The sequence below is a fragment of the Grus americana genome, chromosome 10 (genome assembly GCF_028858705.1).
Source record: "Grus americana isolate bGruAme1 chromosome 10, bGruAme1.mat, whole genome shotgun sequence".
NCBI lineage: Eukaryota > Metazoa > Chordata > Aves > Gruiformes > Gruidae > Grus > Grus americana.
In genome coordinates this window covers 2,996,116-3,019,207 of record NC_072861.1, presented here as the reverse complement: position 1 = coordinate 3,019,207, position 23,092 = coordinate 2,996,116, and the positions used below count along the sequence as shown (strand labels likewise).

The following is a 23,092-nucleotide window of genomic DNA, read 5'->3' as shown; positions in this document are numbered from 1 at the left end:
TGCGTGGCGCCGTGCAGCGGCTGTTACTGGGGTGCCAGGGGGAGCGAGCACCCCGCTGATGCGAGGCCTGCGAGCCGCTCTCGGGCTTCCTGGCAGCGCTTGAGGCGCCGGTAGCGGAGCCGGCCGAACCCAGCGCGCCTGGGTGGGGAGCCGCCATGCCGCCGCCTCAGGGTCGCCCGCCGCAGCGCGCATGCGCGACCAGCGCCAATCAGCGCTGGGCAGGGGGGGTATTTCCCACAGTGCCCTTCGCCTTCCGGGGCGCGGAGGGGTCACGTCCCCGTTGCTGGGCGACGGCGGGCGGCGAGGCGGGTCGAGGCCTTTGCGGGAGCAGGCCGCGGCCCGGCCCCTGCGGTCACCGAGGCTTGAGCTCAGGGATTATCGCTCTCCTGACCTCCGTCGTGTCTCTGCCGGTATAGAAACCTTGTTTTCTTACGTTTTGGAGATCCCCGGGGTTTCTCGGTCCCGTTCTCTGCCTCGGCGGCCTTTTGAAGCTGTTTTCAGCGTAACCGCGGAGTTAGAAAGCCAATAAAATAACTAAGTGGGCTTGTAAAGTGCTTGTTTTCTAATGGCTGCTTAGCTGATTCCCCAGAGCTGTGTTTGAGTAAGAGAAAAACACGGCCCAGAACATCACGCTTTTGTTTTATCACTAATATTCCTTTTTGAAAGCTGCCTCTTAAAAACGCCTTATGTCTTGTTCCCTGGGCAGATGCTTCAGTGAATTAATTGTCATTTAGTGATCATTAGGGAAGCTGATGTTTTCCTTGCTGTGGTGGCATTAACTTAATTTTAATTGGCTGTAGCTAAACACGTAAAGCGTTGCAGCAGCGTTGAGATCGCCTAGCCAATACGCGTGCTGGATTTCCTCACCTCTAATTACTCTTGGTAATCAGCGCGTAGAAGCTCAAGCTGATCACGTACTCTTATCCCGGCGAGCGGTCGTGACTGTCGTGTCCCTGAGAAGGTGTTGTCGCTCGGTGGCGGTTGTGTTCTGCGTCTTATTCGTTGTTTTGGATTTTTCTCCCGTCTCCTAGGGAGTAATTTCTAGCGCTGCTGTAAATACGTAGCGATACAATAGGAAGTAAGGTGATAACGCTTTACTTCGGGGCCCCAAAATTTTTAATTATTAAAATATTTCCCCGTATTTATTACTCACTGGAGAGTGTGAAGGGAGACCAGCTTAGCTGGGGGTTGCGTGTCTTCCCAGCAGCATCAAAGATGCATTTATTGTAATTGCTAGACCGTGTTCAATGTGTGATTTGTTTTGGGGGCTGTGGGCTTTACCAGAACACTTTTGTGGCCTCCCTGTGCAGGTTTTAACTTTCTGTTTACCCTTACCCGAGAGAAAATTGTAATTAAATGGGGGGAGTAGACTACTGTTGTGCTTGTGGATTGGAGCTTGAGTGCTCATCCTCAGACTGGATTACTCTGGGTCCTGTATAGTCCAGGCTTAAATCCGCGCTCTCGGGAATACGTCGATGCCGGAGCCCTGCTGTGCTAGCCTGGCTTGGAGGCACCGTTAGTCAAGCAGCTTTATTTTTCTGTGCTTTTAGAGTTTGATCGGAGCATGGAGCCCTTCTCCCCACCAGAACCAGGGTTTCCTGCAGAAAAGAACTCGTCGGTGCCGCAGAAAACATTCCGTGTCCTGGTGGGTGTGACTGGCAGCGTGGCTGCCCTGAAGCTGCCTCTCCTCATCACTGAATTGCTGAAAATCCCTGGGGTGAGTAAATCTATTGGTAGAAGTCTCGTGAAGTTGGTGTTAGCCTGTTTCTCATTACTAGGAGAGATTTGATGGCTTCTGTTGAAAAGAAAAGTTTCTTCTGGCTTTGAGCCCTTTAGTTTTGAAAATTTGTTGGGGGAGGGATCCTCTTGTTTTTAAGAATTGAGGAATACCTTTTGCTGTCATTTTTTACTTCTTTATACTTAACAGTTAGCTTTAAATCAGGTTTTGAGGGCAATAACTGTTCCTGGATATTTCCATAGGCAGACATTTAGATTCTGGAATAAGAAATTAGCATTGTTCAGTTCAGCTTGCTTTATTTTCACAAAAGTGATTGAATAGATCCTTGTCTTGTGATTTTTCTTTTCTGGATTATGCCCTTGTCGGTCAAATTATCAGATCTGGCTACAGACACAGATGATGCTGTCCGGAACTTGAAATCTCTAATGAGGACCCTGAGGTTTTTCATAGGTGAGAGTTAGCAAAGATGGACGCTACTGTCTGACCAACAAAAGGAAACCAAACCTTGCAAAACAGAAAGTACAAACTGCTATATGTCTCTCTGCTTTTTTTTTTTTTTTTTTTTTTTAAACTAGTTTATTGTCTGGAGTAACAGAGGTGTCCAGCAGAGGCCACTAGTGACTACAGTCAGGGAGGGAAACGTGCTAGTAGAATAAAGTTAGAGGAAAACATAGAAAACCTTTAGCTTTTAAGAAGTGAAGCAAATGTTTTGGAGCAGTGTGCAATCCCTGAGTAACTCTGAACTATCTGGCTGATGTTGATATCCAAGCTGGAAAGGGTACCGAAGGTGTGGCGGGCTGTTGGACGCTTGTTCTGCCAGTTAGGCTGCCGTTGTGGGTTGCAAAGAGGGGCCTGGGTTAATTTAGTACTCGACCTGAGGTGGTTAGTGAGGCCAAAGGTCCTAACCTGGAGTGAGAGGGCCAGGGACAAACGATGCCAAGGCAGAGGGGGTGACAAGACCTTGTTTTGTTGTCAGCGAGGGATGCGGGATACGTGTCTTCTAATCCTCTGTCTCAGATTGACGTCGCTGTTGTCTCTTTTTCTTTGCTCTTGGTGCTCTGGACACCCTTCTCTGCAGGGTGACAGGAAGAATGCCGATGACCCGATGTAGGAATCTAGATCAAACGCGTTCCTTCTCTCTGAGCGTTTGATTCGTAATTAAAAACTGCTGTTTGCCGGACCTGAATTCCCCGTGAAGTCCCAGAGGTGGTGTGACATCTGTTGCAGGCTTTGCACTCACTGGTTTTAGGCTTTTGTTGCATAAAAAGTGAAGTATCCAATCCTGGTACTTAATTTGTTAATTAAAATTATTTATTTATTTGTTCCTGATGTGATTTGAAGGCCTGATCTAGAGCCCGCTGAGTGAGTGTAACTTTTCCATTGAGTTTATTAAGTCCTGCACAAGCCTGTCGCATCAATTTCTTTATGGAGGGAACAGAACTTTTAAAAGCCATCGGTGGAAGCAGGGCAGGAGCAGAGGAAGGCTTTGATACCAAAGGAGATGTGATCGGAGGCTTGAAACCACAGCGGTTAGTTTAAATTTATGGTTTTGCCAAGATGGTCTTCGGTGGACAACTTGGCAGTGTGATTTTGCGCTCATTAAACCTTAACACCTCCTTGAGGGTGATAATGGCTACAACTACATCTTCTTGCCTTTTGTTTAACCTCTTTGAAGAGCTAGGAAATTTGGACGGCATCAGTTTATGCCTTTCAGGTTATTACCCTTGCACCTGGTGTCGTGGGGAGACAGCACTAGTGTCTTGTCAGGACACTGTGGGTAACTCTCGTGGTTGCGCTATGCTCACACGTGTTGTCTTAGGCCAATTCCTAGGATTTTTGAATGGCCTGGCAGGAATACGATAACAAAAATCACATTGGCAGGATATTGGTTAGTCATAAAGAAAGGAGACGGCCAACTTTTCTGTTGGTGAAATGTATTGCTCTTGAAGCTACAGGATGTTATCTGGACTTCTAGGTTTACGTCACGTCATTTCATCGTGCTCCTGCTGGGTAGCCTCTATGTCAGCTTGTAGGTGCCATTTAGCAGAGGAACTACTCATTCTCTTCTGCGGCAGTTGTGACGGAAGCTCAGTCTGTCTGTAAAGATTTTGCTGTCAAAACTGAGAAAGTTATGGAAAAAAAAAAAAAAATCCATACACACCCCCTTACCCCAAGCAGAAACGGCTGTGGCAGGAGAGTCCTCTAACAGAGACCAACGATACTGCGTGAACATGGGAGAGCAGTTTTGCAGTAAAGTTTATTCTGGAGGATTGGCTTAACTGGTCCAAGTAAAAGCACTCTAACTAGTCTAAACTGTCTCCTGTAAAGGAGTTTGAGTGTGGCTAGACAGACTTTACTGTTCAAGCAGAGATATAGCCACAGGCAAACAGAGGGTCTGCCAGGTAAATAGAAGGAAAAAACGATGTAGACTAAAGTGATCTGGAGAACACTGATCTCTTTCCAATGTAGCTGGAGGGACTTGAAGGACTTGCTCAGAACAAGGGATCCAGGAGCCCACCCCAGCAGAAAACCTTGATTAGGGAGAATATTTAACTAATAGAGTTTCTTGGGGGAATGGTGGAGTCACCACCACTCAGAGTCCTTGAACATATCTGTTTGGTGCGCTCTAGCTTGTAGTGGGTCGGATGCAGTACTCGATAGCCAGCTATTCCCTGTTCCTGGGCTTGTGCTTTGAAGAAATAAGTATTTTTTAAAGACCGGAGATGGTTATGAAACTATCTTAAACAAAATTTTAAAAAAATCAGAGTGTCTTTTGGGGATTTTTTGTGTATCCTTTAGCCTTAGAGGGGCATTTCTTGTCTAGACTAGAAAATTTTGAATAATGACATGATTGAAGTAGCAAGTGACAAAATATGTCATGAGGTAGAGAGTTGTATCATCTAAAAATCCTTACACCATTATGGCTAACTGTAAAGTAAGAATACCACTAACAAACATTACTGCTGAAAACTTTGAGCACAGACCTGGCCTACCGGTACCATTGCAGAGAGCAGGCGGTCCCCTTTAAACCCAACGTTGCTTATTTTAAAATCACCAAATAAATAGTATCTTGCAGACTGCGAGGCGAACACCTCATTGAAGGCAGTGGCACAGCAGAAAGCAGCGTTAGCACCTTTGTGGGTGTCGCTGCTTGGCTCCAAACAGCTTCCTGTGAGGCAAAGGGTAATATGGAAACAATACGGTTGATTGCTGTGAATATGATCTTCACACTCGAAAGCACTAGAAGCGCAGCTGGGATTCCAAGTTAGGCTCGCTTGAAAAAGAGCAGACATTTAGAAGAGGCAAAAAACCAAACATACAGTACCAAATACCGGTGTTATGTGCAGCTATATTTTCCCATTACTCTTTCTTTGGAAAACAGGGAAAAATTACTAAAGACCATGATAAGCTAAGGCCGGGATTTTCCACTGCTCCCAGCTGTTATTCTGGTTCACGTAGGGTGCAGATAATCAACACTGCTCCGTTCCCAGTCAAATAGATAGTGTTAGGGAGATAGGTTAACATGTTTTGTCACTTTGACCGCTGCTGTTGAAGATAGCTTCTTGGAGGTTGGAGGTTTTCAGCAGGAGCATGCAGACCGAGTGCTTCAGCAGTTTTGTACCTCGGGTCACACTTTTCTAGCAGGAAGGAGCTGTTGGTGAGGCTGGTTTCTCCACATCTCTGTTGCACTGTGACAGTGGTTGAAAATGGCCAATAACAAGGAAAAGAGTTATTTTTCACTGTAATCAGTGGCTTGAGGTGCATCTTCCACATTACCAGGCTTTTTGGAGCGCTCCCTCTTTGCGTGGGCCTGTCTATTGCCTGGTTTTAAGGCCCATCCTTGGGAAGAATTGCAGACGGAAGTACAGTTGCGTATCCTGGCTCTGCTTTGCAACTGATCCCGGTGTGTGCAGAGCACCTCCGCTTCGCTGCATGCGGCAGGCAGCTGTTTGCAACATCTGTCAGAGCTACGGCTCGTGTGACACGTAGAAACCAGGGGCAAACCCTGTTTTCCACTTGTTAAGGTTTCTGCAGGAGGAAATGAAAGGCTCTCACGTCGTAGGGCTTCCTAGCACCTCGTAACTGTGCATGTCAAATAAACGTCCAAGGGACACGACAGGATTTTCCCAGTATACACCGTATAACTGAAGGTTCCGCTAGCTTTCAACAAGGCAGGCGAGTTTATCTACGGTTTTGGAGAGAACGTTCGTATACTTTCACCCAGGCTCTCTTTCCTTGGTGGAAGCCACTGGTTTATTGTATTGGCTGCACAGAAACTCTGTGCTGTAAACATAGCTATGCTCCCTCCCCACCTTTGTCACCAGGAGGTCATCGAGAGAGACAGACGGGCAGAAAGAGACAGAGAGGGGTGCACAACACGGTCCATTTGACCAAGAAATCGTACTCTGTTTTCCAAAGCTGCTCTCTCTTGTGAAGCCTTATGCAGCAGAGGTGGGCTTGCTTTGCGCCAGCTAGTCCCTCAGCAGGACTTTTGATTGCTCAGAACTCTTGGCTCCTAGTGTGGGAAGAGTGATCCTGCAAGTGCCGTGCAGGCATGACGCCCCTCAGCACTCCTCTGTGCTGCGATTAAGGGAGTCCCCTGAAGCAAGATGCTCTCCTACTCCCTTTGGCAAGCGTCTTTTGAGATTAAAGGGCATCTTTCACGGAGTTTTGGTTTGCTGCTTCTTGTTGTCTCTTCTGTGCAGAACTGCATCTCATTCTGACCTGCTCTGTCCTCTCTGCTGTCCCCACTGTGAACTGGCCACGTGAACGTGTTTGGCATGTGATGACTAATCACCTTCCCGTTTTAGGGTGGCATGAACTGAGTCTTTGGCTCCCGTGGCCTGGTCTTTCAGCTGTGAATAGGTGCAATTACGCACATGTGCACAGTAGGGCAAAGTCCTCTGAGAATCCACACAGCTTCCAAAATCTTTGTCACTCTAGCCCTCTTCCTTTACCTAGTTTGTCAAGTCTAACTATTAGTTCATCTTTGTCTTTCTTTTCTGATTAGCTCGAAGTGAAAGTGGTCACTACTGAGCGAGCAAAGCATTTCTACCGTGCCCAGGAGATTCCTGTCACCCTCTACAGTGATGAAGATGAATGGCAGGTGAGTTGTTCTTCCTCTGGAGACTGCAGGGACTTCTGTCCCCACTAGCCACGTGTTTTGTAATTCAAGTAGTTCTGTCATGCACTCATGCCTTCTACTTCCAGAGGGCCAATGGGTCATGCTTCAGAGAAAAAAAAAAAGCAGGCTCCCTGGAAGATTCACTTAGTTGTTCAAGTGCTGAACAGCAAATAGAAGTGTTCCTCTAACTTTCTTTGCACGAGACCACATTCATTTATTTTTTTAATCTGGGGCCCAGACTCGCTTCTTTGTTCTAGTAGTGTACGCTTTGGAATATTGCTTTCAAAGAACATGGTTGCAACTGTGCTGTAAATGAGGAAGAAAAGAAAGGCTGCCCTGACTGTACCAGAGGATTTTGTACTGCTCTAGCAGATTTGCAGCAGGCAATGAAGGTAGAAGTGGTCTGTCACTACCCTGGGCTCAACTGCTATCCGCAGCTCTGAAAGGAGCGTCAGGAAATGTCAAGTAAAGCCACTGCAGAGTCGTGGTGAGGGTGTTTGGTGCTTGTCATGAGTCATACTTGTCACAAAGGCAACAGCTTAATTCTCCTTAACGCTATGTATTCGGAATCTACAGCCATTGCTGACATTCACAGCGCTGCCCACGCTGCTTTAAAACTCAGCCTGGTGTCTGACTGGGTCCCCTTGTGCTGGTAGGGCCACCCTGGTGCAGAGGAAGGCCGGTACCTGGAGATGTCATGCACCAGTGTGATAGGTGGCTGGGAGTTAGAGAGGTTCTCCTGGTGGAAGTGGTGTTTGTCCGCGTCTGTGCTTGTGCACGTACACAGAAGAACAATTCCATTAAGGGATAGCTCGATTGTCAGGGCTGTGAACGTCTCTAGACCCTGTAAAGTGGCTTTTGCTCTTGACTACAGTTTTGCTGACATGCTTTGAGAGTCCCTGAGTATGAAGACGTTCGTTGTATAAGCATCAACATTTGTTTTTCTATACATTTTATCTCTACTTTGCAGTACCGATCTGAGTACGAGGTGATCTGCTGTTTACCAGGACTCTTGCCAATGCACTCGCACGTGAGCCTCACTGTGCTAATGGCAATGGCCCGGAAGCTTTCTGGCTGGTCTAGGAGATCGGTGGAGATCCACTGGGTCCTGGGGCGCTACAGCTCCAGGAAGTTATTTCTGGGGAACCCTCGGTGGGGTGATAGAAGATGTGCAGGTCAGGCTTTGAGCACACTGGAAAGCAGGCACGGAGCCCTTATAGGGCGCTGTTCTGACAGAAGGGTAGGAAATAAATCTGCTCGGCATCTCTTTGTGAGAGATTTTACTCTGAAAATAAAACTACATTGTTCAGTGCTTCTAGAAAAAAAAGAAAAATAGAAGTGAGCGGAGGAGCTGGGAAAGGTGTCAGGGAGCGCCAGCTTTCCGGATGCTGTCTTTTTGTTGTGGTTTCCAGTGACTCAGAGAAGGAACAGTTTGTGGCCCTGATGAACCTCTTCCTGGCCTGTGGTTGTGTGTGTCCTCTGGGGATTAAGCACCTGATGCTGTTTGCTGCTTCTCTTGACACTTTCCCAGTTAAACTGCCCTCTTAAGAAGAGACCGGGACTCCCTTGAGATACGCTACGTGTTGTGGGAGCTCTTGGGAACAGTTCTGAAGCTGAGGGATGATGTGAGTGGGAATTGGACGGAGAAAGCTCTTTCCTGTGAGTTGAAATCTGTGGCTGTTGGACGCGTGAATTGTTGTCTTTGTAGGGAGAGGATACGCGTTTGTAGAGCACCAAGCACGTTGGTGCCGTCCTTTAAATGTGCTTCCTAAACGTAGCTGCAACACGGCCTTCGCTGGAAGAGGTGGAAATCAGAAACGTGAGCACTGTGGCTCCAGTCTGTGATTCCCCACGCTGTCAGATCTCGCTTGGTGTGAGAGTAATTCTCTCCCCTTAAGTTTACACGGCGGTTACTAATGTGGGATTGATAAAGTGCCAGTTGTTCGCAGCGTTCGTTGTGAGGGTTCGTTAATCTGCGCCTTGTCTCATCCACAGCTGTGGAAAGGTCGTTCGGACCCAGTCCTGCACATCGAGCTCAGGCGGTGGGCTGACCTCATGTTGGTGGCACCTCTTGATGCAAACACGCTGGCAAAACTCGCGAACGGCATCTGTGACAACCTGCTGGTGAGTGACCAGAGCTCTGCCTGAGAGTTCTCGCGCCTCCAGCATTAGACTGTCTGACCTTTCTTTCATGGAAACTCTTATGCTTCTGCAGCATCGAGAACAGTGAGATTTGCATGTTCTGCTCCCCCTTCTCATGCTTGTCTCTCTCTTCCTCCGGTATGGTTCCCCTATTCCTTCTCAAACAGTTGTTCTTTCCTTCCCGCACCTACATCCCTTTCCACTCCTCGGCTCTGTCAGTCTTTTCTGTTATGTCCCAGTCCCTGCTTTGGACCTTTCCTGCTTTTTCTCAATGGGCAGTATTTCTCTCTTTCCACCTCCGCCCTCTCTCTGTCATGCATGTATACACACACGCGCGTGCGCATACACACTTGCACTCGCTTTTGAGTTCCTCTCTGCATTTTTTAGATGTGATCTGGAAAGACACCTGTGAGATCAGATAAAACTGTTTACTTCCTGCTACCTCACCTCCTCCCTCACCTAACTACATAGCACAGAAATTCAAACACGCTCACACTTACCTTCCAGTTTCAGCTATAGGGGATTTTTGCTTGTTCAGGCTTGTTTTTTCTGGTGTCAAAGGTTCTCTGGCTCAAAGGCTGATCAGAAATTGTATTAAAAGAGAGTGTGTTTCTCTGTTCGGTGATGGGGAACTTCAGTGGGGCCGAATACTTTGTGCCCAGGCACTAGGAGAAGTCGTAAGCATTAACCACCCAAAAGATCTGCCAGGAAGCTGCGGATCTGCAATGTTGCTGTGGTGCATCACCCTTCAGTAATGCAAGGAGGTTAGAACTAGAAACGGAGGGCAGCGCATCAGCTCTGTGTAACCAGCTTAGCTGTTCAGGTAAGAGGGAGTGCGTATAAACGAACAAAAACCAGCCCTCATTTGTAGGAGCAGATCGCCAGGGATCGGAGAGGAGCCCGAAGGAGCTGCGGGAGGGACAAACCACGTCTTGTCCTTCTGGGTCTCCTTGGTACTATAGGTGTGATGGTGGTAGCAGAGGGAAGAGCTCGGGAGGGATGTTAGGGACGTGTGGCTTTCACAAAGTCTTGCCAGTCTTTTTGGAGAGCCCGTGTGGAGGGCAGAGGTAGCTCCAGCAGAGGAAAACAAATGCTGGAGGTGCTGGTTGGCAAGTTAGAACAGATACTAGCAGACTTTCCTGTGCTGGGAAGGGTTCAAGTCACAGGGCATAAAAAAGGATGGGCAGAGTTCTCGTAAGTACTCTGTGATCTGAGCAGAGACCCTGCACCAGGGACCTGTTGCTACCCGGCAAGCTCCCTTTGCGTGATTTAAATGCTGCTAGGCCTAGGGAAACTGATGGACGTCGTGTTAAGAGCAACTAGCATTTATCTTTTTAAGGAGAGAGGTGATACTGGGTTATCTGGAAGTTCTGTGTTACTGAGGAGTCAGATAGGATTCCCCATAGCACGCAGGAGCTGCTAGATGGTTTGTAATCTGCCTTCCGCAACAGCCCAAATGTGTTTGTGTTATCCTCTGTTTGTATCCTGGAAGCAGCGGCGCTTCCCTTGCGAGGAGTTACAGATCCAGTTGGCACATCATTTCAAAAGAGACTCGCTTGCCAACGCGTTGCGTTTAGCTCTACAGCTGGCTTATCTGAAGCGTTGCCTGGGGATTTCTCTTTAGCTGATATGATCTGTGGCCACCCCTCAGCTTCTCTCGGTCTCCCACATGGGCTGGCAGTCTGCATGCGTGGTGTTCCAGCTTGGTTTGCTCCAGCGATTGGGCTGCTTGCTTGGCCCCAAGCCGGAGTAGGATGGGATCTATCCTCTCGGTAGCATCCCTCATCTTTCTTGCCTGTCAGAGAGGAGCTTTGCTGGAATGTAATCTGAATTAATAGCAAGCCTGGTGGATCTGTCTGTGGGTTAGTCCGGCTGCGCTGATGGATTGAGGCTTTTGGCCCTCTAATGATACCCAGGCTGGGAAAGCGCTTCTGTGCAGCAAAGCGATGAGAAGGGGTGAGGAAAGACAACTCATCTTGGAGCTGAACCTCTTGGCTTCTCTTGCAGACTTGTGTCATCCGTGCTTGGGATCTGAGCAAACCTCTGCTCTTCTGCCCAGCGATGAACACGGCCATGTGGGAACATCCCATCACAGCTCAGCAGGTGGAGCAGCTGAAAGGCTTTGGCTACACAGAGATCCCCTGTGTGGTGAAGAAACTAGTGTGTGGGGATGAAGGTCAGTCCTCCTGCGTGTCTTCTGCCTGTTTTCCTGCACGAGTGCTGCCCTTATCCCGAAGGGACGTGCATTCTTTTGCCGTGTGGCCTTCAAGATGTTGGACTGTGGGGAGTAGGTGCTCGCTGCCAGGGTTTATACAAACAAACTGAAGCTTTGCCCTCTGCTAGCTGATATCTATTATTCTTGTTCATTAATTTTTAAATAGTCTTAAGAGACCATCCAAGCCCGGCTTTCAAATGAGCCGTTAGATACGCCTGATATTTAAAAGAAATACCCATTCAAGAAACGAGTAGATCAAAGAGAAGGAAGGCTTTGCGGTGAGCGTTATCAGCCTGGGATTTGGGTGTCCTGACCTTGCCCTCTACAGTGACTGTGGGCTGTTTTCATCATGCCTCAGTTCCTCATCTCTAACATAGGGCTAATATCTTACTCCCGAGAGCAGACAGTGAGAATAAGTGCTTTGCAGACGTGGCTGAGGGTGTAGCTGGATGCGCGTTTAATATTTGTTGTTGTTTGTTGCCTGGGTTACTTTTCAGCTTCCCAATTGAGTTTTGATTTGGGGTTTTGACTCCAGACTTGTCTGTGAAGCGAAGGAAGGGGGTAGGGAAAGTTGTCACGCTTGGTTTCAAAAGACTTAACTTGCAACGCTAAGAAATACTACTAAAACGGTCTCATTTGTATTTTAGGAGCCGCTTTAAATGGGGGTATTTTGATTTTTGGGAGGTTTTGAGAAGGATTTTTATACAAGCAATGTGCATGAATGGATTCGCTTTTTTATCTACATTTTCTTGGACAAATTGTCCGTAAAATGTCACCTGCTTCTACCCCTAACAGTGAACGTGTAATTCCCTGCACAGTAGTATACTCGTACTTTTGTTTAACAACCCCAACTCTAGCAGGATTTTAACCGCTCTGTCAGAGAGTTCAATAAACAGTCTGTAGCGAAGACAGAATGTTAAAAACATTCTTCATGGTTAAATTTTAGGGCTGGCTTAGTTTCTGAATTCTTAGGTAGATGCAGTGCTTCAGAGAATGTTTTTTTTGGAGCCGAAGACTGAGAAATATTTACAGTTAGGTAAGTGTAGTCAAGTAACTCGGGCATCAGTTGAATTCTTCTGGACAATCGTGCTTCCGCTGGGAATTTTAGACCTGATTACATCAAATTTCTTACGTACTTGTAATAACGTTAAGGGAAAACACCCAAAAGAGGTCATTCTGCACAGACGTCTTGGCAGAAGTGGAAAGGCCATCTGGCATAGCTTCTTTGTCCTTTATTTTTTTCCCCTTCATCTCTTTTAGTATGTGTATAGGATCTCTACTCCTGTAGTAAGCAGCTGAGTACCTCCTAATGGGTAATGTGCTTATTCTTGCAGGTTCCTGTGCCTGAGGCAGAGCTGGGTTGTTGTCACCCCTGTTTCGCAGTCGGGGATGCAAAAGGGCCACGTGAGTTGACTCACCAGCACAAACGGATTAGAGTTGGATGGCGAACGCGATTCCCGCTTTCTGCCGCTCTGCCCTGCCCCTTTCCTGGGGGCTTTGCCACCCTTGCAACAGGGATGTGTGAGCCACGTGAGAGGCAGCGTGTGAATCGCTGTGGTTTGTAGCTCAGAAAGGCAAAGGAAACCAGCGTTGATCAGGAGTTACCTCATTACACCAGCAGTCATTTGGGAGCTGCTTCGTATTCAGTCTCTGCTGTGAGAACAAACTCCTGAAGGAGCTTGTAGGAGAGGGATGGTAGAGACAGCTGGGGCAGTAGTAGCTACACCTGACTCGGCTCTGCTTGTGTTTGTGAGTCAATTCACAACAGGATTTTTCTGTTGGCAAATGCCAGGATTTTCCTGGCAGTATGTAGGAAAGTGATGGCAAAGTTGTCGTGGTTTAACTCCAGCCGGCCACTAAGCACCGTGCGGCCGGTCGCTCGCTGCCCCGCAGTGGGATGGGGGAGAGAATTGGGAGGGTAAAAGTGAGAAAACTTGTGAGTTGAGATAAAAACAGTTTAATAATTGAAATAAAATAATAGTTATAAAGGGTAATGAAAAGGAAAATAACAGGGAGAGAATTAAAACCCAGGAAAGACAAGTGATGCAAATGAAAACAATTGCTCACCACCAACTGAACGATGCTCAGCCAGTCCCTGAGCAGCGTCCTCCCCAACCTCCCCCCTAGTTTTATTGCTGAGCGTGATGTCATATGGTATGGAATATCCCTTTGGTCAGCTGTCCCAGCTGTGTCCCCTCCAACTCCTTGTGCACCCCCAGCCTACCCGCTGGTGGGGTGAGGAGCAGCAAAGGCCTTGGCTCTGTGTAAGCACTGCTCAGCAGGACTGAAAACATCCCTGCGTTATCAACGCTGTTTTCAGCACAAGCCCAAAACACAGCCCCGTACTAGCTACTACGGAGAAAATTAACAGTACCCCAGCCAAAACCAGCACAGCAGTAATGGACTCAAGGTCTCTGAAGACCCAAGACAGTCTCCATCACTGACTTTTTTTTTTTTTCCTCTCTTCCCCTCTTTTTTCAGGCCTTTTACCCCAAGGCCTCTTCTTCCACACCAATTTCAGTTTTGTGGGTTTCATCCAGCGGGTAGCAAAGCTCACACATCTGGTGCAGAAGAAAAGAGATTCAGTTTGCACCAGTTTTGTCTGTTGAAATTGTGGTTTGTCTTGCTGTAAAAGAGGTTTATCTTCCTCCACTCGTGTGGCTGGTCTCACCTGAAGTGGGCCGGATCCTGACTGCCATTGAATTTCTGCATTACAAGCTTTACCTGATTAATTTTTCTTCCTTAGTAAATGTGTGAGTTTTAGACATAGAGTACAGCTAAAAAAGAGTTGAAATAACAAATTAAATTGAGTTGACAATTAAAATGTTTCCCTGATTGGATAGTTACATATAAGCTACTGGCTGTTGGCCTTGATATCCATGTGCCACGATATAAAGAGAGCTTTGAGAGGCGCTGTACCACACGTGGGCCCACAGCAATTTCCCTTTGTGAAAACGTTTCCAAACTGCCAGTATCTTCATCATCTTTGGCTGGATTTCTAGAGCCTGGCACACTGGAAGATTTCTACCTGTAGATATGAGCTGTACTGTAAGACAGGCTACTTAGCAAGATTTTGCTCTGCTAAACCTAAAAATCCAGCTGTGAATTGCCAGAGATGGTGAGGAAGTTGGGTGGTGGAGGACAAAGGCAGGCCTTGGAAATGTTCTCGAAGGGTGTAGCGCTGCCAAACCGTGCCGAAGCAGTCGGGGAATTTCTCTTGTTTAGCAGGACCTGTCAGCTGCAGCTCCTCTCCTTGAGGTTAGGCGGTCAGAAGGGCCCAAATCTGCCTGCGGCTTGTCCGTAAGATGCTTCGGACTCCTGGGATTTACAGGCCTGAAAAAGGCGTAGTGGAGAACGAGCTTTACTTTGCGGGGAAAGCCAATTTTTTTGACCTTCCAAAAGTATCGTTCTTCAAGGCAAATCCTCAGTTATATCCAATTATATACATCCACCCAGACAAGGCTCGAGTGGCTCATCTGTACTGGAAAACTGAGGGTCCGGGCAGATTCAGAGCTGTGCTCTGCCCACGGAGAGCACCTCTCCCTGCTGGTCAGGATGGCCTTTCCCCTTCCCCTCTGTCTCTCGTTGTTACTGTCCTTTGGAGGCTGCTGGGTTTTTTTGTCTTTAAACTTAGGTTCAGAATTTCAAGGTTAAAGTATTTCAGAGGAAAGCCACAGCACCGTGCAGATTAGATGTTCTTTTGGCAACTAACCAGTCCAAAAAGAAAAACTTTTAAATTTTGTTCTGTCCAGCACTCGGTCTTCTCCAAGAATTACTCCCCAGTTTCAAGCTGGTGTGAGTCCAGGGCAACTTTATCTAACATGGGTCTATCTGCAGAGTCATGGGCATGGTGTGAATTTGACAAGTCTTTTTTTTTTTTATAGGCAAAGGCCATTTCAAAAAGACACTGAACACCCACAATGTTTACGCTGGAGAAAGGAGGTGAAATAGGGTATTTTACTACCCACGCACTTTCTGGGGCACTGTTCCACGCTGGCCCCCAGGGCAGTGTGAGCTGAGATAGTAACTCCCTGTGCGGTCAAGGGTTAGACGTCAGGGTTAGACACCTCTGGAGGTGATTCAGTACGTGAGGTGCTTACTTAGGTCATACGAGTTGCCTTTTGAGGTTTCCTGCCTCCCTCCGTTGACTGACTAAGGAGCTTGTGCTCCTGCGTAGACTTCTGAGCTACAAGCCAAACTAAGTGAGCGTGAACGCTCTTCTCGCTCTCCTCCCTGACGGCGTTCAGCCGCGCCACAAAACCCCTGCAGAACCAGGTGGACTGAGCAGCTCCTCTGACCTCCGCAGTTGTTTTCCGTTAGGCGAGTCACGAGGAAACACGTGGGGATCCTTGGGGAGCTTCGCAGTGCCGTACCACCATTGTACATCTCATTTTCCATGGAGAAGTGAGGAGGTGGGACAGGGGAAGCACGGACCTCGTGCCGTCTCCGTGGGATCTGGATTTCACCGTGCGGTTTTGTTCTTGTCCCGCAGGTCGAGGTGCCATGGCAGAAGTGTGGACTATTGTGGAGAACGTGAAAAGGATTCTCGAAGAACGGGACTTGCCAACGCAGAGCTGATGGTTTGGCACCTAAATTGTGTTTCTTTGCCCCCCCCCGCCACGATGATTTGAAGATAAAAAACAACAGGAAGCTGAGTCGAGATGGTGTGCATACCTACAGCATGCCCTTCAACTGAAACGGTTGTCTTCCAGCTGGTGCCAAACTGAAACGTGGCACGTCACTGCAGATTTTCAGAAACCGAAGCCAAGAACACGCCGCTTTAGTGTGGGAAAACCACGGTATCTCGCAGAGAGGGAGTAATGTTCCACTAGGCCGCTCGCCCCCCCGGTATTTCTCCTGCACTCCTTTCTGAGGAGGCTGCAGAAGGAATGGCCGACGTATTTCAGGTCTGGAGGTTCCCTGAAGAGCTGCTAGAGAGGAAAGAGCTGTGCAGTTCCTGGTGATGGGGATAACACTGGCCCCTTCCAGCCTGTCGGTGTGGGGACTTCTCCGCTCTCCAAAACCTGGTCTGTAGCTGTGCTGGCTTCACCTTTGCAGCGGGAGTCGCTGTCCAAAAAGCATTTCCCTTCCAAGGAACTTAGTAAAAAAGAGCTTTTCATTCTGTCCCTGAAGAATTGCCTCTTGTAGCTGTTCTGGGAGGGGGTTGCACCTAACATCATTGCTAAATCATTGCGTCTGCGTGCCATTTTTTATCAGAAATGGCGAAAAAATGGACTGAAAGCAGCTTAGCCTTTGCCCTTTTGTATCTGTTGACTGGGTAGGGATGCAGACGTCAACTGTGAACCAAACTGACGCCTGTCCAGCTGAGTGCTCCAGTCAGGAAAGCAGCAGGCTGGGCCCTTGCAGAAACCTGGGTTGGGTGTTTCCCAAGGGAGTGAAGTCAAACTTTGCCTGTGACGGTCCTTTTCGGCTTGAAAATTAACCAACTGGCATGAAAAAATTGGGAAATCCTCTGACCCTGTGGGCCAGACCAGCCAGGGCTCCCCCCCCAGTCCAGCCTTTCCTTGGATCCCAGTCCCAAGGGGAACGGAAGCAAACTGGGGCTGTCCAACACATCGCTGTATCGGAGCGTTGCTGACCCAGAGAGTTTATTTTTAACCAGACCCAGTCAAATTTAAGGCCTTCGGTAAAGAACGTGCATCCTGCCTATGGGGGCAACCTTCAGACTGCTGCGCACGAGGGAAGAGGTTATCGGGGTATGTTTGCTTTCCTTATCTATTCCACACAAATAAAAACCTCTGAACTTTCTCATTCTTGGCTTTTCCATTACTAGAGAGCCGGGAATTCAGAGCTTCTGGGGATGAAGTCAGAAGGAACCTCGCGTGAACGTTTTGCCAGCGAAGCCTTTGTGGCGTGAGCTCATGTTCTTACTTGAAGCTTATTGAAGAGGTGCCTCTTGGTTTCCACGAGTTTTGTAGGGAATGTTGTTTCTCCTTTATATTCCAGAGAAATATGTGTTCTGGCAGTTGCAACTTGACCTTGGGGCTGTCCTCTTGGCTCTGCCGTGGATATCTTTTGTGGCCGCAGTTGCTTATCCTTCCTCCGTGACTTGGCAATGCAGAAGATCTGACAATAAGGTTCCTCATAGCAGGCCGAAACACCGTGTCCTCGATAAGAGTGTTCATCTGTTACAAATCTGGTTTGCAGCCTTAAGCCGCTCCAGAAACGTTGGCAGGTAGCGTCTGGCTTCTCCTGGCACTTGCCGCAAGGCGTAAGCTCTGATAATTCAGCAGAAAAGGGGTAACGCGGCTTTTCTAGAGCCAGAATTTAGGCCGGGTCGCCTGATAGCGCGCAGATCGGGTGTTTGGCATCGTAGCATCAGTCTCGGTGAGCAGCAAGAAACTGCGAAGGCGGCAGATTTGCCTCTCCGCCTTGTCTAGTGGCTTAAATTAAGGCTCGCGAAGAACTTGCAGATCCCTGAATAAAAGGAGTTAATTCTTTGCCCTGCAAATATATAGGGCAGCAATAGAAACGTATGGCAGGAATGAGGGGAGCGCTTCACAGCGGCCGAAAAACCCACGAAGAAAACTCCTCTGTGGAGGACACCGCTCCCGGTCTGCCTCATCCATGCTGCAGAAACGGCTACGCTAATCCTGCTGCTAAATAATCTGCACAATTGCTGCGATTTCTAATTGGAAGCGGGTCGCGATAGTGTTACAGGTTGGGATAAACCCCGGTGCCCGAACCACCTTTCCTTCAGGGCAAATAAAAGAAACAGTTAACGTTCCTTTTCGGAGGCAGAGGGCTGAAGCAAAAGCAGCTTCCACCCCAAATGCAGGCACGCGTCCCCACCCAGGGCGAGGTAGATGCAGGCAGCCTGCGGGCAGGAACGCTTCCCTGCCTGCTTGCCGTGGAAAAGCGGCAGAAAGAGAAGCCGGGGGAAACCCTGTCCGCCCTCACACGAGTCGTTCAGCTTTAGGAGGGGACTTTGTGTCCGGGTTTGGGCCGGCTCGGAAAATATGTGCTGGCAGCTGGACCGGGACGACAAGGCTCCGGCTAACCCCCCAGGTCTGGAAGAGCCACCGAGCGATGACTTCCTCGAGGCAGACAGACTGACATCTCCGTCCCTCGCAGTTCTGCGTGTGTTTTGGGTTTGCAGAGGAGGCCCGAGACGCTGCCTGCGCTATTTTTCCTTTCCCTTCAGCTCTTCTTTTTGAGCCGCGCGCCGATTTTTCGTTTCGCTTTCCCGTGAAACTCTCAGATGACCGAGGCAGCATCCCCGTGAAACCTGCTGCGTTGCAATTTCATTCATGCTGCTTAAAACTGTTTCTCTCAGCACTGGATGGGAGCGATAAACAAAAGCTCAGCCCTCCTCCTTTCCTGCTCTTAGACCCAGCTTTGCCTGAGCTCGGACGTGACTCTGAGCATCCTTTTCTCCCCACCCCATCCCAAATTCCACGCGATCCCTTTCCTGCTTGGCTTCGTGAGATCCTGCAGGAGGATGGAGATGCCATGGTGCCACTTTGCATCCGGATGGTCTGGCTTTGAGCGCAGAACAGATTGCAGAAAAAACTCAAACCAAAAAAAAACAAAAAACAAGTGAGAAAACCTCCCCGCTTTTAGACTTTTAAGCAGTCACGTCTCCTTGGTTTTGAGACTCTGCGTGCGGCGGCTTCGCACCCCAGCAGGTCCGGATTTGACACCTGCCTGCAGTGAACCGGGCGGCGGGGTTCTCACCTCTCGGCGTTGCTGCCGGCCGCCCGGCGAGCGGGGACGCTGCCTGCTTCGTATCTTCGAAAGCGCGGGGCGGCAGGAAACGTGATGTGTTTTTTGTTGGGTTTGGTTTTTTTTTCCTTTTTTCTTCCCCAACCGCAGCGGGGCCGGGTGCTGGGAGAGGGCGGTGGCTGCCAAGGGGTGACGAGTTGGTGGTGGCAAAGTGAGAACTTGGAGGTGCTCGTACCGGTGGGTTTTCCCTGCTCTGGCAGAATTAAAAATATTCCTCCCCACCAGCCCCGTGGGCATCGGGTATTTCTGCTGCAGGCAGAGCCAGAGGAAGAGATGCGAAGGGATCACGGCAGTCCCGACCTCTTCCCTCGTGGTTTTGCTTTTCATCTGCATCATTTTCTTCTCCTTCTCCAGACCCTCCCGGCGTCAGAAAGCAGCCGAGCCGCCCCGGCCTGCGATAAGGACGGTGCCGAAGGACCCGGCACCGCTCGGCACAGACTCCTTGGCACCAGCTACACCGATAGCTTGGCTTTGGCGGTGACAACCTTGCAATTAAAACTTGCAGGTGCAGCGTTCTTGCCTTGGCCAGCAACCTCGCCGGATAGTTTAAAAATTGTTTTCAGGAGTAATTGAGCTTAATTAGAAGCTTGAATTCCACCCCCCCGGGGGTTGTGCTGCTCAGGGTTTCTGGGCTTGTTGGGAGTCAGGCAGGGGGTGAAGATGCTCGGAGATGCACCGAGGGGGGAGAGGAATAATCGGATCGGGACGGTTCCCTGCTAGGTGTCACCCTGTTTGGGGTTTTGTTCTTGGGATGTCACGTTGTGCTTCAGATGGAGACTGGGATTTGTTTCTCTGGGAATCCTGGCTTTGGCATTGTACCTCAATTTTCCGACTCTCTGGGGAGAAAACGAGGATAACGGGGAGAGAACCAGCAGAAAGGCTTCATGCTGGCCAGGGAGATGAAGAGTAAAGGTGACTTTTAGGCATGTAGTCATCGCAGTTAAGATAAAATCAATCCGCTCCTGACCACAGGCTGGCTGGAGGGAGTACAGAGGGATGGGCCCTGCCGTGGGGACTCATAAAATCGGGCTCCGTCGACTGCGATTGCAAAGGCACCCCAGTCTGGGGGGGGGGGGCTCCTACCCCCCGGTCCGATGGCGAGCAGCCTCCAGCAAGTTACCGGTGACCGGTGCCAGCTCCCGGCTGCCCAGGGACCTGCCCAACCCCCCGGGCACCAGCCCTGCCGACAGAAGTAGCCAAAAAATCCACACACCCCCCCCCCATCCTCCCTGCAGTGCCGCGGGCGAGCGTGCCGGGACAGGCAGCGTGCCGCCCCGCCAAGAGAAGGGAAAGCAGAATGCGTGGCCTTGGCGGGGACACAAGCACAGTGATAAAAGCTTTATAAAAGGGATTTATTTTTGCATGGCTCCTGGAAGAGCCTTTCCCCAGGAGAGCCGAACCCCCGAAGCAGCCCGAACCCCTGGCTCTGTTTTTTTTGTCTCGCTTGATTTACACAGGTCGCTTGGGTGGTTTATAGCTTTGGAGAAATATGATTCACGAACCCGAGCGTGATAAGGATGAGGGAAGAAAGAAAAGCCACGTCAACCCGAAGGAATGTGGCCGGTAGAGAGCCCAGCCTGTGGCTGGCAGAAGCCCCGGGCGGGGGATCAGGCGTAAAAAGGGGCAAAATGGTAACACGTGCCTGAAAAAATAGCTGGAACTCGCCCAACCCCGCTGCAGGAAAGCCCAGCCCGCTTTGCCCGGCCTCTCGTCCCCCAAATCTGCTGCAGCTCTGCGGTCGCGGGCCGGCCTCAGGCAAAGCTCCCCCCCGGGGCACGGGTCAGCCAAGCTTTATAACTGGAAATAATTTATAACCCGAGCTGTTGTGTTTGCACGGTGCTGACGGCGCTCCGCAGACCCTCCCGGGGTTGCGGCCGCCCTCCAGACCGCTGCACCGCTTCTCTGAGGATAAGGAGCCGGCGTGGGGTCTGGAAGCGATCCCAGCCCGCAGGGGAGCAGCCCCGGATTGCTGCGAGCTCTTGCACGAGCGAGAAAAGCATCGTCCCTTCGTCCCCTCGCTCTGCCGCGCAGCGCCGTGTGCCTGCCGGACGCGTGGATGGGGAAGCTGACGCTGTGACGACGATGATGAGGGTGGTGGGGAAAGCCCTGACCCGGCGGCTGACTGCGGGCACGTTCCTGCTGCCCTCACGTACCTGAACCCCTGTGCAAACGCATCCCAACCTGGCAAACGCGGCCCCTTTATAAAGGCAGCAAAATGCGGCAGCGAAATCTCACCCTCGGCTACGGGATGGGGGTGCCGAGGCGCGGGCAGAGCTCTGCCCCTTGCTCTGCTCAGGGGTAACCTGGTCCTGCCCAAAGGCAGGGAGCTCCTGCCTGCATCCTGCCCTCGCAGCATCCCCCCGGGGAACGTGGTCAGCGGTGAAACCCCTGATCCTGCACATCCCTGGGGCAGGTCTGGCTCTATAGGTGCCCCCGGGGATGGGATGTTATTCCCTGTGATATTTTTGCATTCATACGAAATTGCTTTTAAATGGAAGGATTTTCACAGAGAGGGCAAAAGCTCCTGCTGTGCGGGCAGGGTGCAGGCAGGGTGCAGGCAGGGTGCGGCCGGCGCTGGAGCACCCATACGCCTCCAGTGAACGAACCCTGCCGGTTGCTTCAGCAGAAAGTCAATATTGACCCTTCGCCAGCGTCTGCGTGCTTCAGCACTAAAATTACCAAAAGCAGAACAAAGCCCCACGCTTCCCTCCAGCACCAGCTTTGTTCGCTGAGTCTTTAAAAAAAAATAATGATAAACCAGTTCTATTTATTGGGGGTTTATTGGAAGTCAAAGATCTGGGAAAAAGCCATGGAGAAAGCGAGCTCAACCTTCTGTTCTGCTTCTTATTTCTCAGCCCTTTCTTCCTCCCCTTGCCCAGCATCCATCCTCTCCCGGAGCATCCATCCGAGCCGGACCGCGGCGGGGGGGAAGAGATCCTGGCAGGGCTGCAGCATCATCCCCCATCCCCACCGTGTCCCCAGCTCCTCGGAGGGGACGGCGGCTCAGGAGCTGGGCAGAGACCAACGCGGGACATGAGAACCTGCGGTTTTAGAAACTGGAAATAAAAGCTGAAGCGGTTTGAAGGCTCAGCCTCGAAAGGGGGAAGGTGGTGGGGGAGCGGAGAGGAACCAAAACCCACCGACGGAGGAACAGGCGGAGGGGTGAAGGAGAAGTGAAATCATCTGTGATTACTGAAAGCCCCGATGTGAAAGAGTGGGAGAGCTATCTTTGGGGCTTTCACTTCCCTGTCTGGGCAGGTTTTCTTGGCTTCGGTCTATTTTTCCCCCTACCCTGCTCTCTGCTCATAAATTCCTCCCTGGGGCGGGTGGGGTTGGTGCCGCCGCGGGGGATCCGAGAGGACCGAAGCCGGGGACCACCGAGCATCCCTGCCGCCGTGGGTTTTGGGGGGTACCCGCTCCCTGCCGGAGATCCACCGTCTCTCCGGATCGAGCACCTCAATAAAAGCCATTTTTGTCAAAGATAAAACTCAGTCGCTAAGGGTTGAAAGAGCTTCCCAGTCTGGTGCCAAGCGTTTTCTTTCTCCAAAACCAAAAAAGAGGCAAGGGATGGCCGAGACCCGACGCGCTGGTGGTGTGGAGAGGCTCTGGCATCGGGCTGACGTGGAAAAGAAGTGTCCAGCCATGAACAGCAGCGATGCTGCCGGCTCCTTGCTAGCGGTCCTTATCGCTGCAGCCTCCACGCTTAGTTTTGGGCAATGAAAGGCTGCAGGTAGGTGGAATTAAACCCAATTAACAACCCTAATTAAAAAAGTGCATTTCCCCCCTCCCTAGTTATGGAAAGGGTCAGCGTAACTCGGCCGTGACCTTGGCTGGGGTGTTTTCGTTTCTGCCCGGGGAGAAGCTCGCTGTCCTCTGCGTGGACCCAAACCCGGGCTTAAAGTTAAGCCTGGGATTAAAGCGAGTTTCCCCCCCGCTGTCCTGAATCAGCGGAGCGGCTGCACTGGGAGGACGGAGAGCGGCTGAGGGGTTTGGCAGCCCATGGGGAACGTGGTGTTGGATGCTGACGGGAGGGAGCTGGCTCTGGGGCTCCGTGACCGGCCGTGAGCTGGTCCCCCGCGGACCGGAGCTGCCTGCGGGCTGCTGCCCCCGGCCCCGGCGTTACAGA

General features: G+C 50.3%; 1 protein-coding gene across 8 annotated transcripts; it reads left to right on the top strand.

The window, feature by feature from the left end:
* Window positions 1–276: 276 nt before the first annotated feature.
* On the top strand, window positions 277–22,541 carry PPCDC (phosphopantothenoylcysteine decarboxylase). Of its 8 annotated transcripts, XR_008578628.1 has the most exons (8): window positions 785–1,078; window positions 1,551–1,717; window positions 6,750–6,845; window positions 8,859–8,987; window positions 11,013–11,181; window positions 12,555–12,624; window positions 15,713–16,937; window positions 17,015–22,539. XR_008578628.1 is itself a non-coding variant. In XM_054836990.1 (6 exons), the coding sequence occupies exons 2-6, from the start codon at window positions 1,565–1,567 to the stop codon at window positions 15,796–15,798; spliced, it is 633 nt and encodes a 210-aa protein (XP_054692965.1). In that variant the 5' UTR covers window positions 277–410; window positions 1,551–1,564; the 3' UTR covers window positions 15,799–16,991. The 8 variants fall into 8 exon arrangements, 1 of the variants encoding a protein (XP_054692965.1); XR_008578627.1 differs by lacking the exon at window positions 12,555–12,624 and having other exon boundaries at window positions 786–1,034; window positions 17,015–22,538; XR_008578626.1 differs by lacking the exon at window positions 12,555–12,624 and having other exon boundaries at window positions 786–1,078; window positions 17,015–22,538.
* Window positions 22,542–23,092: the final 551 nt, after the last annotated feature.

Excerpts from the sequence above, each read along its gene's own strand:
- PPCDC (XM_054836990.1), top strand. The coding sequence starts at position 1,565 with ATGGAGCCCTTCTCCCCACCAGAACCAGGGTTTCCTGCAGAAAAGAAC. Across the intron at positions 6,846-8,858 it reads GTGATGAAGATGAATGGCAG|CTGTGGAAAGGTCGTTCGGA; the intron begins GTGAGTTGTTCT and ends TCTCATCCACAG. Across the intron at positions 11,182-15,712 it reads ACTAGTGTGTGGGGATGAAG|GTCGAGGTGCCATGGCAGAA; the intron begins GTCAGTCCTCCT and ends CTTGTCCCGCAG.